Source organism: Magallana gigas, chromosome 4 (genome assembly GCF_963853765.1).
Source record: "Magallana gigas chromosome 4, xbMagGiga1.1, whole genome shotgun sequence".
In the NCBI taxonomy this organism is placed as follows: domain Eukaryota; kingdom Metazoa; phylum Mollusca; class Bivalvia; order Ostreida; family Ostreidae; genus Magallana; species Magallana gigas.
In genome coordinates, this window is record NC_088856.1 from 6,005,047 (window position 1) to 6,020,545 (window position 15,499).

The window sequence follows — 15,499 nt, forward strand, 5'->3', positions numbered from 1 at the left end:
CAGATTTGAGTTAAATATTGGTATAAACCATGTTGTCGCGTAGTTTTTATAGTTTAATCAACTGTTTAATATAAACATATACCAAGACTTACTCTAATCTTTGTGAAAGGAGTTACACCGGAAGTAAGGGTATCGATTGGTCAACTCGTTCCCTCAGTACTTTATGGAGTCCGATAACAAACCTACGGGCGCGGATCCCCGCCGTCCTAAACACGAACCAGTTAAGCCAATACTAAACTTTAATTATATAACAAAATCCAGAAAATTAGCAGATGGGAAGGTTGTAAATTATTAAAACATGTTAAGACCAATTCTTCACTGCTCGGCGAGGAACTTTAAAATCAGATTCAATCAATTTTAAAGACATATTACCTGTTATTGTAACTTATTACAAGAGCACGAGCGAGCAAGTATTTAAAATGGGGTTAAGAAATCAGAATGAAGTAGATGCTATTAACTCTACGTGCGCTCACAAAATTAACATGAACTTGTTCTGAAAACTCGGCACTGAGCTGTTCTCACCTTTGAAAAGAAATTTGATATACAAACCGAACAATAAGCCAATAGGTTTATATCTTCTACACTGTTCTATGTGTATTTATATGAATCATAATTGTTATATGTCATACCCGATGAGGTCCTAATTTGGAAATTAATTCTATTCTGTTTTGTTTTATTGAAATTCGTTCTATTCTATCTAGCATATTTGTGAAGGGTTAAAAGAAATTGCTGTCGAAATTATCTTCTGGATAAATGGAGAAAACGCAAAAATGATTATTCTAATTTCTTGTTTAACAAAAAAGACTAATCATTCATATCAGCCGGACGTATCCGTTACTATATATTAAGGAAGATCATTTGAGACCCCGTACAGTTTTTGTATGTGTACATACCTGATCTGGAGAAGAACAGGTTGTAGAGATCGTGCTCCTTGTGTTCTGTCCTCCTCATCCGACATCTCAATATAGACAGGAATAAGAAGATCAGGATGAAGAAGATTATAACAATTGCACTCAGCGTGGAGCTGTAATAAAGGGAAGATCACACTCAGAGTGGAGCTGTAATAATAGAAAGATCACACAAAGTAACAGGAAGATCAGGAAGATTATAGCCACCACACTTGGAGTGGAACTGTAATAAAGGGAAGATCACACAAAGTAATAGGAAGATCAGGATGAAGAAGATTATAACCACCACACTTAGAGTGGGCTGTAATAAAAGAAAGATCACACAAAGTAACAGGAAGATCACGAAGATTATAGCCACCAACCACTCAGAGTGGAGTTGTAATTAAGGGAAGATCAGACAAAGTAACAGAAAGATCAGGACAAAGAAGATGATAACCTCCACTTTTAGAGTGGAGTGGTAATAAAAGGAAGATCACACAAATGAAAAGAAAGATAAGGATGAAGAAGATAAATTAATAACAACCACACTCAGAATGGAGGTGTAATAAAGGGAAGGTCACACACAGTAACAGGGTGATCAGGAAGATTAAAGCCATCACAATCAGAGTGGAGCTGTTATATAGGGAAGATAACACACAGTTACAGGAAGATCAGGACAAAGAAGATTATTGCCACCACACTTTGAGTGGAGTTGTTAAAAAGAAAAATCACACAAAAATACAGAAAGATCAGGATGAAGAAGATTACAACAATCATGCTCAGAGTGGAGTTGTAATAAAGGGAAGATCACACACAGTTACAGGAAGATCCGGATGAAGAAGATTATAGCCACCACTCTTAGAGTGGAGTTGTAATAAAAGAAAAATCACACAAAATAACAGGAAGATCAGGACGTAGAAGATTATAGCTACCAAACTTAGAGTGGGCTGTAATAAAGGAAAATTCACACAAAGTAACAGGAAGATCAAGAAAATTATTGCCACCACACTTAGAGTGGAGCTGTAATAAAGGGAAGATCACAAACTGGAAAATGTAGAACAGGATGAAGAAGATAATATATCCACCACACTGAAAGTGGAGCTGATATAAAAGCAAGATCACGTGACGTCCATAAGTCCATTACGACGCATAGATAAAAAATTTCGGATCGATTCGAGAATTTTTACATTCATAACAGTAGCAAGATTTATTGAATCTTTCGATCTTAATTGATGAGACTACGATATTTACCAAAGGATCAGGAATTTAAATGCTTGCATTCGTTTCTTAAAGTGCTCACTACACGTTGTTCATGGATATAAGGAGGCTGGATGACCAACACAACTCGCATCGGATTTTTCTTAGATCTTTAAATATGCTATTTTTCACCATAAACTACTATTAAATATGGGGAAAACCCAAAAATAATTTTAACTGAAAATGAGATGTTTTTATATCTTTATAGAAAACGTTTCTACATAAGGAGATTAATATGGTATAAAATTGGTCACAGCCATCCAGCCTTCTAAACAGAGAGTTTATGTCTGTTTCATTATACATCTGGCGGAAGGCGTTTGATTCGTAATGCATATTTTTGATTAATTTATACAATAAATATTCATAAATGAACTTAAAGCTTCATAAAACATATATTTTAATACTCACAAGTTGAACATGACTGCTTCCTGCAAATTCCAACGTGCCAAAAGATGCCCATATTACATACTGAATTTCTGTTCCCAGAAATAATATGTAGGGTTAGACATTTCATCTGTAGTTGTTTTTCTCAGAGAGAAAGCAGTGACTATATTTAGTGTCAACAGATCCCGTGACCTTGCCTATACTCGCCGACCAGCGTCATTAGCTTTACTTTTAGACGCATGTCGGACATTTGCATAATAAATAACTTGTAAATAGATTCAGTCAATGCAGCATTTCTTTGATTTTTCTTGAAAGTAATTATCTCCCCTAAGATCGTGATCACTAGCGTATGACTTTAATATATCTGGGCTGCGTTCAAAATCAGATATCTAGGTCTCTTGAACGCACCGCTAGGTTAGCCGCTAGGTCTAATTAAGATTTGAAGTTGGAAATATTCAACTAAAGGTTAATTACATCGACATAATTTGTTAATTTTAAGCGATTATATACATGTTAAAATTCATTATAACTTTAAGGATGAACAAAATATCACAAAGTAAAAAGATTTCATGTTTGTTATAAAAAAGTAACTAAGGTGGCCATCTTGAATTTGATGCTTAGCATAAAATATTTAGGCTACGAATATCTACGTAGCGGCTAGGCTACCTTAAGTAGCAGCTACGATCTTGAACGCAGCCCTGTCTTCGAAATTGAAAGAGGTCAACCTTCTCGCCTATACATTTATTTGTTCAATAAGTCATTGACGGTCGCGCAGTGATCTTCAATTAAACAGTGTAAATGGAATTGGAAACACTATAAAATACTCTATCCCCAGTTTTTGCTTCCACAACTTTTCGCTTGATATTTCGATAATCATAAATACATTTGTGCTCAAACTACGTTCATCCACTGATATGAAAAATGTCCAAACCTGTTTTGAAATGCCCCCTCTACCGCTCACGTTTCAATACACAAACCAAAATAGAAAGTCTGCGGGGATTTAGCATTGCATCAGAAATAATGAAGCCCGGATAATAACGTTGAAAAATTGTGCGCGGTATTCCGAATGAGTTCTGAATGGTGAAAAGATGTAAAAGTTTCCCATTATAAATCTACGTAAGAAATCTGTTTTTATTCCTGTTAACTTTTATGAGTGAAAAATGATAACGTGTCAATGAATATAATTTGGATATATTCCCTTTTATCGATTTCATCTGTATTTCTTTCACAGGTATGTGTGTTTTTATTATAAATCATCAAAAAGCGATGGAAGCAATAACTTGGGACAGACTTTAGTATATAAGTAGATAACTTTGTTATCACCCTGATATATACACATAAATCTTGGATAATGCTTAGACTTGGCCATTGAAGAAAAAATAAGGGGAAAGTATTCTGTTGATAGATGCACATTCATGATGGGTCTTCATAACAAAGATTATCGTGGTTTTCTTGAAATTTCTATAAATCATAATGTTATACAATAAATCAACAATCAACAATCTTATGAAACAACCATATTCCAGCATCACAGCTTCACTGATTTCAGTGTTTGGCATTTAATGCCCTTAAGGAAAAATACGTCTTAGTCATAATCAGGTGTTCCATTCTCTCAGATCACATCATTCCCCCGTCTTACATCTCCGTGTACATTCCGGTATGAAATCAACTATGACTACTATCAGCGTTAAAATCTTTCAGAGAACTGTTTCCTGTCAGTGATCATCGAGTCTAACTTGACATAGCACTGTCATGATGCCTTTCATCCGTTTTAGTATTCTCTGACCTCGAACCGTCAAAATTGGCATTTCTGCCGACGTCGGCGTCATCACAAACTTGTCTCTTCCGACAACAAGAGTTCCAAGCAAACACACGTAATCTATAAATAGTAAACATGACTAGATGAACCATGGGTACCACGACAAGAACAGTTGCCAGAGACAGCAGTACGGTGTTGGGCATTTTGTCCCAGTCCAGCACTGTGTAGATAGCCCCGCCCCCCGCCTTCTGGTAGACCAATGAGAAGACGCTGTACACCACTGAGAACAGCACGGCCTGGTAAATGTGTAGGAGGCGCACGGGCTTAGCACTCACTGTCAGGCTCAGCACTGCGTACACTGAATTAATGGCGTGTTTCAGTATGCTGCTGGCTGTAAAATCTGAAGAGAGTAAAATAAAAATAAATGATAAGTTTATTCAATTCTAAATTTTAATACTTTTTCTCAAGATTTCATTTATGCATGTTTTTCAATCGTCGTACAATTTAATTTCATATCACTTTAATGTACTTTGTAAAACAGGTCAACTTTAAATTTGTATGTCTGTACGTTTATTTAAACGTTAACGTTTGCGTGTTGAGTTTAAAGTTAACGTATTATGTTCGGTATGTCAATCATGTTAATTTGACTCAAGTACTTTTCAAGGGTTTTTTCAGAAATAATGCACACTAAACTAGATTGTTATACTGACCTGGAGTTAAGAGTAAGTAAAACAGCAGCGTGATGACGACAGCGGTTACCGTGGAAACGTTAAACAAAATCCACTGTATCTTCAAATACCACGAAAGGTTTGAAGATGCATCTGAAACAGAAACAGAAGAATCAAGTATGTGTTTCATCGAGTGGTTTTGGTTCGTGGTAGAAACGTCATTCTAACTGGTCAACATCGTTATTATTTTCGGTTATCGTTTAGATAAGTATGATTAAACTATATTTGGACTGAGACTATTGAATGGCAGATGAGTATGCATTTAAAAGAATTAAAGGTGATCTTATCGAGTACATCGGTATATCAAATCAACCACTGTAAAAAAAAATCTGACGTTATCCTGACTTTTGATATTTTACATGCCAGGAAAACGTCAGAACCGGTGCCATTACAAAAACTGGAAATTTTCCGCCTCCAAATGGAAGCCCCAGCGGCATTCTAAGCTCGATTTTGAATAGATGTATATATTTAAACGCAATAATATAGCATAAACATTCTTATTTTAAATTGGTTTTGAGTGAAACATTTGATTCAACTCGTAAATATTTAAAATCGAGCCAAGAATGCCGAATTCAGTTAGAGGCGGCAAACCAGTTTACGTAATGGCGCCGGTTCTGACGGGTTTTTTTGGCATGTATAATATCAAATTGTTTTAGATAGCCACTAAAACGTCAGATATTTCGGACTGTTTCTATCATAGAATGGAGAGTTTGATGCTAATATCCGACTTAAAACATTGCCTCTTTTGTTTTAAGAACTGACAGTATCAGGTAAACCTGTTGACAATGCTGATAGATACATTTTTTAAATTTGAACAATTAAACCTGACGTCTTGTGTAGAATTTTCTGTTGTTCACTTACTTGGTACTTGACAGTTTCAGGTATGTGCAAGTGGTCTATAAAGCTCTGCTGTGAAAATTTCATATTCATTCACTCTTCTACTAAGCAACACCAACATCTTATTTTCTGTTCAGGAGAGCATTCCTTATTTAACAATATTCAACGTTGTAAAAGAGGTACTGCCTAAACCGATGCTGTTTTAAGTAATATTTTGGATATGGAATGCGGGGATGCTGATAACAGTACTAGATGATATGACTTACAAATCAAATAATTTGATAAAACTATAAAGCCAACCAAAACAAAGATGCAGTAACAGATTCAGATAAATGCAGAAATTTGTCCAGGGTGTGGACGGCTGACGATCTATAAACCTTTTCAGGGGGAATGCAGTCCGGATGATCGAGAATTAACTTTTAGAAACCTGCAAAATGTGATTTTAATATAGTGCAGTGGTCTAAATCTATGATTTGATCATATCTGATGTGTTTTGTGGTTATATGTAATTTATATGAAAAAGTGGATAAATTTTGATTCGTGTTCAAAAAATGGAGTATATACTATCATGCCCTGATACTATGTATATCATACTTATGGTGGCATATCTCTGCCCCTTGTGTGCAAGATATTTTTCTATCAAATATGTCGACATGCAAGATAGATATGTTGACATGCAAGATTGTTATGTCAACATGCAACACACGTTTGTTGACATGCAAGAAAATTGCAATAAAAAAAGAATTATGAAAAATCTTTAAAAATCTCAAATATCGCCCAAATATGACAACCAAGATGCTAGATGCTACCTATTTATGTCGACATGCATCTTGTTTATGTCAACATGCAACTTAGTTATGTTCACATGCTACTTATTTATGTCGACATGCAACTTAGTTATGTTGACATGCAGAATAAATATGTTGACATGCAACTTAGTTATGTTCAAATGCGAGATAAATATGTTGACATGCAACATATAAGTTGCATGTCAACATCATGAAGTTGCATCTCGACATAAATACGTTGCATGTCAACATATTTATCTTACATGTTGACATAACTATGTTGCATGTCGAGATAAATAGGTAGCATGTCGACATAAAGAAGTTGCATGTTAACATAAATATACGGAAACGTTTAACCGTCTCTTATCGTTGCGTTAGAACGCGATACATTCACATAAATATATTGTCATATATGATTATTTTAAAGTTCAGCAATTTAATTATGACAATAAAATTTATTTATTGACACCATTTCGACATGTGTTTGACGTGTTAAGCACTTTAATCTGTTAAAGTCGAATTCCGCAATGTTGCGCTAAAATAATGCGCATTAACTATGCCGCCAAAATTAAATGTTGCGACTTATCCAAGTCAGAGAGGAATTTTCACTAAAATTTGAACGACTAGAATTATTAGTTTACCGATATTATGTAAACTCCCTAGATGCTTTGGGGTTAAAGCTCTGGTTAAGACCATATTATATACGGACTGAAATTAACTTATTTTAGTTAAAGAGCAACATTTTTACTTCAGGTATTATTCATTTAACATCTAAGCTATTATGGTTCCCAACCCAAAGGTTTAGTCTTTTTTTTTACTTTTAAATTAAACTTAAAGAAATATATAGATCATTCGGAAATGCACATTTCTCTCAGTAATTTTATTGTTAATCTTTCAAAAGCACTTGGAATTATGTAGAATCATCATTAATTGGGAATAGATAAAACTAATCAAGTATTTATACATGTATTATTTAAAACCTAATAAAAATCTACAAAAAGTTCCTTCATTTTGTTTTACAAATTTAGTTTAACTAAAAAAATGTATTGATTAAAGTATTTACTGAAATAAAAAGAAACCTGTTTAAATCTTGGTAGTATCATATTTGTTTTATTTTTGCATTCGTTTATTTACACTTTCAAGCTTTTTTTTATTACTAAAGAATGTGCTACGCCCTTGTCTCTCATGCTTATGGAGCTTTGCAGTTAGCTATTACATGTTTACTGCTTTACATTATTGACATTAATTGGATTAAATTGTTTCTCAAACTTACGACGAAAAACTGAAGTTGACATTCCTTGTAAACAGGCAAAAAGTCATCAAAATATGGACGCGAAAGCTCCACAAATTGTACAATTTCAACATAACTAATTTTCAATATAAAAGAGAAAGAGCAAATTTCTGCGCATTTATATAAATGCGACAAATTTATAACGCAAAATAATATTTTGACTTAATCAAAGTCAACAGGGCGTGAAATGAGCGGTTAAATTATCCAAAATATATCGACTTGTATTTTTTTCTTTGTACGAGTCGACATAATTTTGACAATATATACAATTAATAGGAAGATGACACTAATTTTAATTTGCCATTTAGAGGTTTAACACAACATCAAAAGGCGGTTATACGTTTTCGTATAAATAAGTTGCATTTTGACATAAATATGTTGCATGTAAGCATATTTATCTTGCATGTTAACATAAATAAGTTGCACGTCGGCATAAATAAGTAGCATCTAGCATCTTGTATGTCACATGTGGCCGATATTTGAGATTTTTTGAGATTTTTCATAATTCTTTTATGATTGAAATGTTCTTGCATGTCAACATACTTATGTTGCATGTTGACATAACTATATTGCATGTCAACATATTTATCTTGCATGTCGACATATTTAATAGAAAAATAACTTGCACACAAGGGGCAGAGATATGCCACCATACATACTGTATTTTTTACTGGTGTTCAGTGTTTCTCGGCTGTATCGCGCTTACTGTGTCATTCATTAAATCTTTTTTATTTATTTGTAAATGTGGTTCTTGTTCTTATTCTTGTTTCAACATACCTGTATATAACCGTTCAACAAGTTAACAGTTTTACTTGTCTCTTATTTTTAAGAATGGATAGATTTCTATTCATTATTTTTAAGAATGGACACCTACATGTGACTTATTGGTTTGTTTTTAAATCTAGACGTATTTTATCTTGAATAAAAGCCAAAAAATAAAAGCAACTTAGAAAATACGTAAGAAAATGTTTTACTGATAAAAAAAATTTGTGTTAGGCGTGTCACGTGATGTCCTTGTCGCTAATACCTTCAAGAATTTTGTGAAACATATCACGTAATCGAACAATCAATTCCATTTAGACAAAGTCTGGGTGGGTTTTTTTTTTCAAGTGGTGAAATCATTAGATAAGTATGTTAGTTTGACATCATATATAAATGCAGTAATCATGTGCATTGACAAATACTGTTAAAGTACAGGTCGGGGGTCTATGTAAATAAAGGCAAAGCAGGAAGAATTTGATACCCGACTCGCTGAAAACTCAATAGAAATCCTTAATGAGAGTGATCCCATCACAACTATGTGCCAGTGATTTTAAAGATTGGCCCAGACGTTTAAAGAAGCAATACTGTTTAGTTTACTGTTAGATTTTAAATTGCAGCATTTAACTTAAGTTCATGTTTAGAACACAACAATGCTTGTATACTCGTGGTCAAGAGCTGCATACTTGTACATAGCATTCGACAGAATTTACCTAATGAGTTGACGATACTAAATCATGAATGTTTTCCCGGAGAATGAAAAAATCGACTGAATCTAGAACGAATTGACCTTAACAAAGCTCCAATTGCAAATTCCACATTTACATAAAGAAAATGATATTCCTTAAGCGCAATTGCAATTTCTCGGTCATTTCCGGAAGAACTCGGAACATGCTCTCTCTCTCTCTCTCTCTCTCTCTCTCTCTCTCTGAAAGGTCGGAGAAGTTGCAATAGCGTTAATAGATTAATATTGCATGCTACATGGATAATGAAACTGAGTATTGACCGTACCGTTTGCCAGTAATTCTCTCCTTGTGGTATTTACGTACAGCGTACAGACACAGTCCCACACGGCCGACAGAGCCAGGAGGGTGTAGCCCCAGTTGGTCAGGAAGGACAGCCATTTTGGATTTGGGTGGTCATCAATAAAGTAGAACTGCAGGCAAATTACGGTCATGTGGAACAGCGCCCAGAATCCTGTCCATACACAGAAGAGGGCGGGACTGAAACACTAAATCAGCACTTGCAAACATTATTTTGTCATTTTGACTCGCAATTAATGCACTAATTCTAAAATCATTACACACATTAAACGTTCTCTTTGGGTTATTTTTTAACATTTTAACATTGTACAGAGAATTGTGTAAGTTTGGGAAATGTTGATTCAAAAACCGCCATACAAATATTTGTGTCAATATTTCTTAAGCTTGAACAATGCAGACATGCATACCAGATATTTTTTATATCTTTAAGTTTGCCATTTTTGTTTCTTAGTACTAGTCTACACGTACATATATCAGCGAGAATACGCAAATGTTACAGCATAAAATGTCATAGTACACTATACCATATTCCTTCGATTAAAATTACAAAGTGCCATTGCAACCTTAACTTAACTGTTGCATTAATTACTCAGTAGCTTCTGTTGTCCAGTGTCTACTGCAGATGTGGTAATAAATAGGTAAGCAATAAAATACACCGCAAGCAAACGATCAAACTTACCTGCGCTGTCACAAAATACCTAGGCTGGACGTCACTGAATCCGAACTTCTGGACTCGGAATTCCTCCCGGACATTCTCACAAGGTTTCCCGGTGGTTTTCCCCGATTCTGGATCCTGGTCCATGTTTGCTGAAATTTCTCAACCCTGGGATACTACCCTCATGAACGCAGCAATCGGACGGCATTAACACATTTATGATTCATGAACAGGTTGCTGCGAGAAATGTGAAGTTTTAGGTTTATAACGACTTGAGGCGGACTTGAAGGACGATTTTATGGCGTATAGTTGTTCATAAAACTGGACAAATCTATATGTTTAACGGATTCCTCTCGGTATATGTCTGAACTCTTCACGTCTATATATATATACGGATAAGGTTTCAACGCTCTTTGCAAAGAAAAAAAAATGCCAAACCAAATATTTACAATTACTTATCAATTTAAATACATAAGGTTTTTTGGGTGGTAAAGTTAGAATTTAAAGAAAGCTGAGTGTGCAGTGACCCGTGGTGATACCCCGACTTAAATCACAGTAAAACATTCAATGTTCTGTCATTTAATTTTCTCATTTCATTCCGAATTAAGAGTTAAGTACTCTATACAAGAAATGTGTTATATAGGTACTTGAGGATCTTTTTATTTGAGTTCTGAAGGACACCGAGTTGGTCAAACAAAACGATAGAACATATACCATAAACCAGTGAGGACAAACGAATTTACGGAAGGTTGTGTGCGAAGTTTCATGAATTCTTTTTTTTAATTTCCTCATTGTGGACTTTATATTACTGGTTAATATCCCACAAATCTCAAATATCAACAAAAAACAACAGAATGGGGAAGGAATTACAAGATTATAACAAACAAAAGATTGTGTTCACAGAAAGAGAAACTAAGCCGCAACATCGTTGTCAGCATTTACGCCGATATCATCACTGTCAGCGGTTAAACCCATATTATAATTGTCAGCAGTTACGCCCATAATATCATGTCAACAGTTCACCAATAACACCATTGTCAGCAGTTACGCTCATAACAACATACATGCAAATTTCTCAATTCTGGATTATGTTAAGGATGCTAGGTGGTTAACAAATTAACAATTAATCATCGTGAACCAGACCCGTACAGAATGGTTTCCGGTAAATCAAGGCGTTAGACAGGGTGGTGTCCTGTCTACCTTTCTTACCTTGTTTACATCAACGACCTTATTCAAGCGTTACAGTACGGTAGCCCAAACACAGGTATACTTAATATACCCAGCAGCTGCCCCTCCCTAGCCGACGACTTGTCTTTAATTGCTGTCACCCCACTTGCGCTTCAAAAACTGTTAGACATCGCATTTTGGTATACGCTTGCAAATGGTGATTTACATTCAACGCATCCAAATCGTGCGTGTGTTGCAGTTCCGTGCACAAGGAGCTAAACTAGACACATGTAACATGTCCTGGCATCTAGGTCCAGCGATTGTATCGTGCAACCGGTCTTACAACCATCTATTATAAGTATAATTATAAATGAAAAATGTAAACTTTCTGATCGAATACAGGAGGCTTGTAACAAAGGACGGAAGTCATATTTTGCACTATCTGACCTTGGTTCACCATTCCTAAATCCTAGAACACTGACTCACCTGTACAAAACAATTGTGCTACCATCACATAGGCGTCGGAAGCAAATTGAAAGTGGGGGGGCTATACTTCCAAAAAAAAAAATTACTTACCCAAATTTTTTTCCCCAAAATCATGAAATTCCTAATCCGTGGGGGGGGGGGGGGGGGGGGGGGGGGGGGCTAGTATGCTTCTAAATCTAACTTCTCAATCTTTCAAGGTAAATTTAGGAACAATAATCTTTCCTACAACAAAAAGTGGGGGGGCTGAACCCTCTATCATGCTATGTTTGTAATGGTTAGGTATAACTTTGCAAAAAAAAAGTGGGGGGGGGGGGGGCTAAGCCCCCCCCCTCTAGCCCCCCCGGTTCCGACGCCTATGCATCAGTACTCTATGGGTGCGAACTCTGGATTAATTTGTCGTTTAGAGACAGAAACCACCTGAATACATTCCAACATTTTATTTGCAAAAACTCACTAAACTTACCCAAATTAAGCAGATCAGATATGTGTGAATCGTATTTCGATGAACTCCCCATATGTGCAGAAATAGACGTTCGAAAGCTGCAATTCCTAGGCCGACTGTGTCGCCTCAACCCAAAAATGTTAACAAAGAACATTTTCCTCACAAGATTATTTTCTTATTTCCACGATCTCTCGACAAACCAGTTGGGATTTATCCCTGATATTATGGGTATTATACAATCATATGATCTTACTGATCATTTGTGGACATTTCTGGACGATGGATTTTTTCCTGAAAAACATTCCTGGAGAAAAACTGTACGTGACAAAGTGACTGCATCACATGTTTCGCAGCGGCAAACACGTATGTTTCACGATCGTGACTTCACACTTTTCATAGAACTTTATATAAACTCAAATTCGTCATCTATTTGGAAGATATACCCGAAAACTGCCGAGAAATCGAACTCTATATACATGTATTCTGTGTATACTAGTAATTCATTCTTCAACGTGTTTCAACATTCATCATGTCCCTGTCCGTCCATGGCGATGATTCGCGAAAATTGGTGGGACGTGAACGTAAACTGTTTCGATGTGCGACTCTCTGCGGAATTGTGTGGGTTTTCAGTAAACGACCTATTCCTTGTACTGCTGGGGCGCCATACCATTCATGAATCCGACAATAAAGCATTTCGTATTTTTAACTTCAAACTAATACGAAGCGCGGCAGTCTTGATATTTCTTTTTTTTTCCCCCATTATTACTCGTGTAAATGTATATCTTTGATGTGACTCGTTAGAAAATTTATGTATGTGAACTATGTTCAATCTCTATGTAGAGGAAATAAAGTATGAATGAATAACCCTTATTACATGATAATGTAATCACCTTCGGCTTTGGGCAACAGTTTGCGAGCTGGTCTGACAGATCAACTGTTGCCCTCGACCCCAGTCAACAACTGTATAATATATTTATTGTTGACAGTAATCTTACAGAAAGATACTGCGGTACTGTTTTTTTTTGTTGTTGGATAAATGGCATTGAATAACACCCAGTTTCATTTCCCAAATAGTGCGCAGAAATTCGTAAATTTTCAAATTTTTCCGTCCCCCCCCCCCTCTCTCTCTCTCTCTCACTCTCTCTCTCTAAGAAAGACAACTGTAATCTTTGCCTCGGTTGCTACCTATTAAGGTCAATTTATCTAAGAGTTTTCTCCCTTGCGCCCAAACGTTGACATCGTTGGAGTGTTTAAAAAATAGAATGGTAAGAGACTTTTCCGGGGACCGGTTGGGACTAGTACCATAGCTGTTCAGCCTATTGCTGGTCAGTTGGTCCTTGCTAATTATGACATACAGCTAAGTTTAGCACGATCTCCGCAACATTGTATATATTTACTTACCCTCTTGGACAGGTTAGCATCGACTATTTTAAGGAAGGAGTCTTCTCGTTATCAGACATACTTCTTATATTAAAAAAATCCTGGAATTTTTACACAGTAAATCAGATCATGTGTTAAACCAAATGATTCTATCAGTTTAATATTTGACCATCTTTTGTTTTCGCTTCAAGGTCAGTTCAAGGTCACTACCTTTTTTCTCAATTGAAAGGATAATAAATATAGAAGTAGCTATCTGCAGTTATATAGACATCGATCTGTTTGAAATATGAAGTTTCTATTTTTCAATAAAATGATAGGCTATCAAAATGTCCAGCAGCCAGTACTACTGAATTAAAATAAAATTGGCATTGCTTATTGCTGCATTTCCTCTAATTTTCTTAAATTTTGAAGATATTTTGATTATTTCTTTATACTTCGAACCAATCTGATGCCACAGTAGCATAAAAAAGAAGTTTTGCTTTTTCCCTTTATACCTAGCTGTTACCTAGGACAAAATTAGTTGGTAGAGCACATGGCTAGAGATTCAGGAGGCCCTGGTTTGAATCCTGGTCTGGTCCATCATTTTCTCTCCTGTCTTGTTACATTTGGTGCCATGACCAACTCCTGGAACTGACAGGGGAAAGAATCTGGGATTTGGTCTTCAAGGGTTAGGATAAATTATTGAAAGGTGGGCTGACATTCAGACTGATTGATTCAGTTGCTGACACATTAAACTCTAGAGCTTTATAGATAGAGCACGTACCTGATTAAAGATTTGGGGGTCACAAGTTAGAATCCCGTAATGGTCCCTCATATCTCCCATCCTGTAGAGCCCTATTCCTCTTTGAAGAACCTTGCATGCTACAGGAATCAGTGCCTAAAAAGTAACTCTTGTATGTTACTGCCTTACAGGTATATACTAGTATATAAACCTAAATTAAAAAAAAAAATATGTAATACATGTACTAATTTGGCATGAAAAGAAAAACACTTTGTAAATGTAAGTATAAACATATATACATGTGTAACAGATGTACAGTAGATTAATTTTATGAAATACAGAATGATATTTAAATGTAAACTGAATACAATTATAGAGGGAAACAAGTTTTTCATGCATGTTCACATCAAGCATGTCGGAGCATTAAAGTGTTCTAATTAGATATTCATATTAAATATCATCTCTTAATTAAGCAGGAGAACATCTTGCCGGCTGGAGGAAGAAACCAAGATATATGGAAGTCTTGATATAAAGAGGGGAGGTTTAATTGTCTCACAAGCCACCAGCTTCTTTCAAACCTGACAGGAAATAATCTACTTCAGAATACAGCGTTATATAACAAGCAAGCTCCTTGAAGACTTGAGTTAACATGTGGCCGTTGTTTCTGTGATTATACAACCAGATTTATACAGAGGAAACCACAGGTATGTACAGTGCAAACGAGATCTACATGTATACTCATGGCTACTTAATATAATATATATCTACAGGGTAAGGTGTATATATGTTCCTAAGTCCTCAAAACTGTATATTGCTTGTAGTACGTGTCTATTTCATATTGAATGCATACATGTACTTAAATTTATTGTAAATTAATATATTTTTGTTTTCAATTCTGAAGTTTGTTTGAACTTT

The 15,499-nt window shown here is 35.5% G+C and overlaps 2 protein-coding genes and 1 long non-coding RNA gene across 3 annotated transcripts in view; all 3 read right to left on the reverse strand.

The window, feature by feature from the left end:
* The window catches only part of LOC105339303 (uncharacterized), a 48,518-nt gene extending 45,612 nt beyond the window's left edge, over positions 1-2,906 (reverse strand). Inside the window, exons 1-2 of the mRNA XM_066081043.1 lie at positions 2,553-2,906; positions 894-1,024 (exon numbers count right to left, since the gene is read on the reverse strand). Coding sequence (XP_065937115.1) covers positions 894-1,024; positions 2,553-2,563 — 142 coding nt within the window. The 5' untranslated portion in view covers positions 2,564-2,906. The remainder of the gene's footprint in view (positions 1-893; positions 1,025-2,552) is intronic.
* Positions 2,907-3,199: 293 nt separating this feature from the next.
* Positions 3,200-11,969, reverse strand: LOC105339312 (protein rolling stone). The gene is made up of 4 exons (XM_011444794.4): positions 10,413-11,969; positions 9,702-9,921; positions 4,998-5,108; positions 3,200-4,687 (listed from the first exon to the last, which is right to left on the reverse strand). The coding sequence occupies exons 1-4, from the start codon at positions 10,533-10,535 to the stop codon at positions 4,260-4,262; spliced, it is 882 nt and encodes a 293-aa protein (XP_011443096.3). The 5' UTR covers positions 10,536-11,969; the 3' UTR covers positions 3,200-4,259.
* A 1,254-nt stretch (positions 11,970-13,223) lies between these two features.
* On the reverse strand, positions 13,224-14,775 carry LOC136274394 (uncharacterized). The gene is made up of 2 exons (XR_010712713.1): positions 14,627-14,775; positions 13,224-14,493 (listed from the first exon to the last, which is right to left on the reverse strand). It is a non-coding gene; the product is annotated as an uncharacterized lncRNA (long non-coding RNA).
* Between the last annotated feature and the right edge of the window lie 724 nt (positions 14,776-15,499).

Excerpts from the sequence above, each read along its gene's own strand:
- LOC105339312 (XM_011444794.4), bottom strand. The coding sequence starts at position 10,535 with ATGGACCAGGATCCAGAATCGGGGAAAACCACCGGGAAACCTTGTGAG. Across the intron at positions 9,922-10,412 it reads GGTATTTTGTGACAGCGCAG|TGTTTCAGTCCCGCCCTCTT; the intron begins GTAAGTTTGATC and ends GTGCTGATTTAG. Across the intron at positions 4,688-4,997 it reads TTACTTACTCTTAACTCCAG|ATTTTACAGCCAGCAGCATA; the intron begins GTCAGTATAACA and ends TACTCTCTTCAG.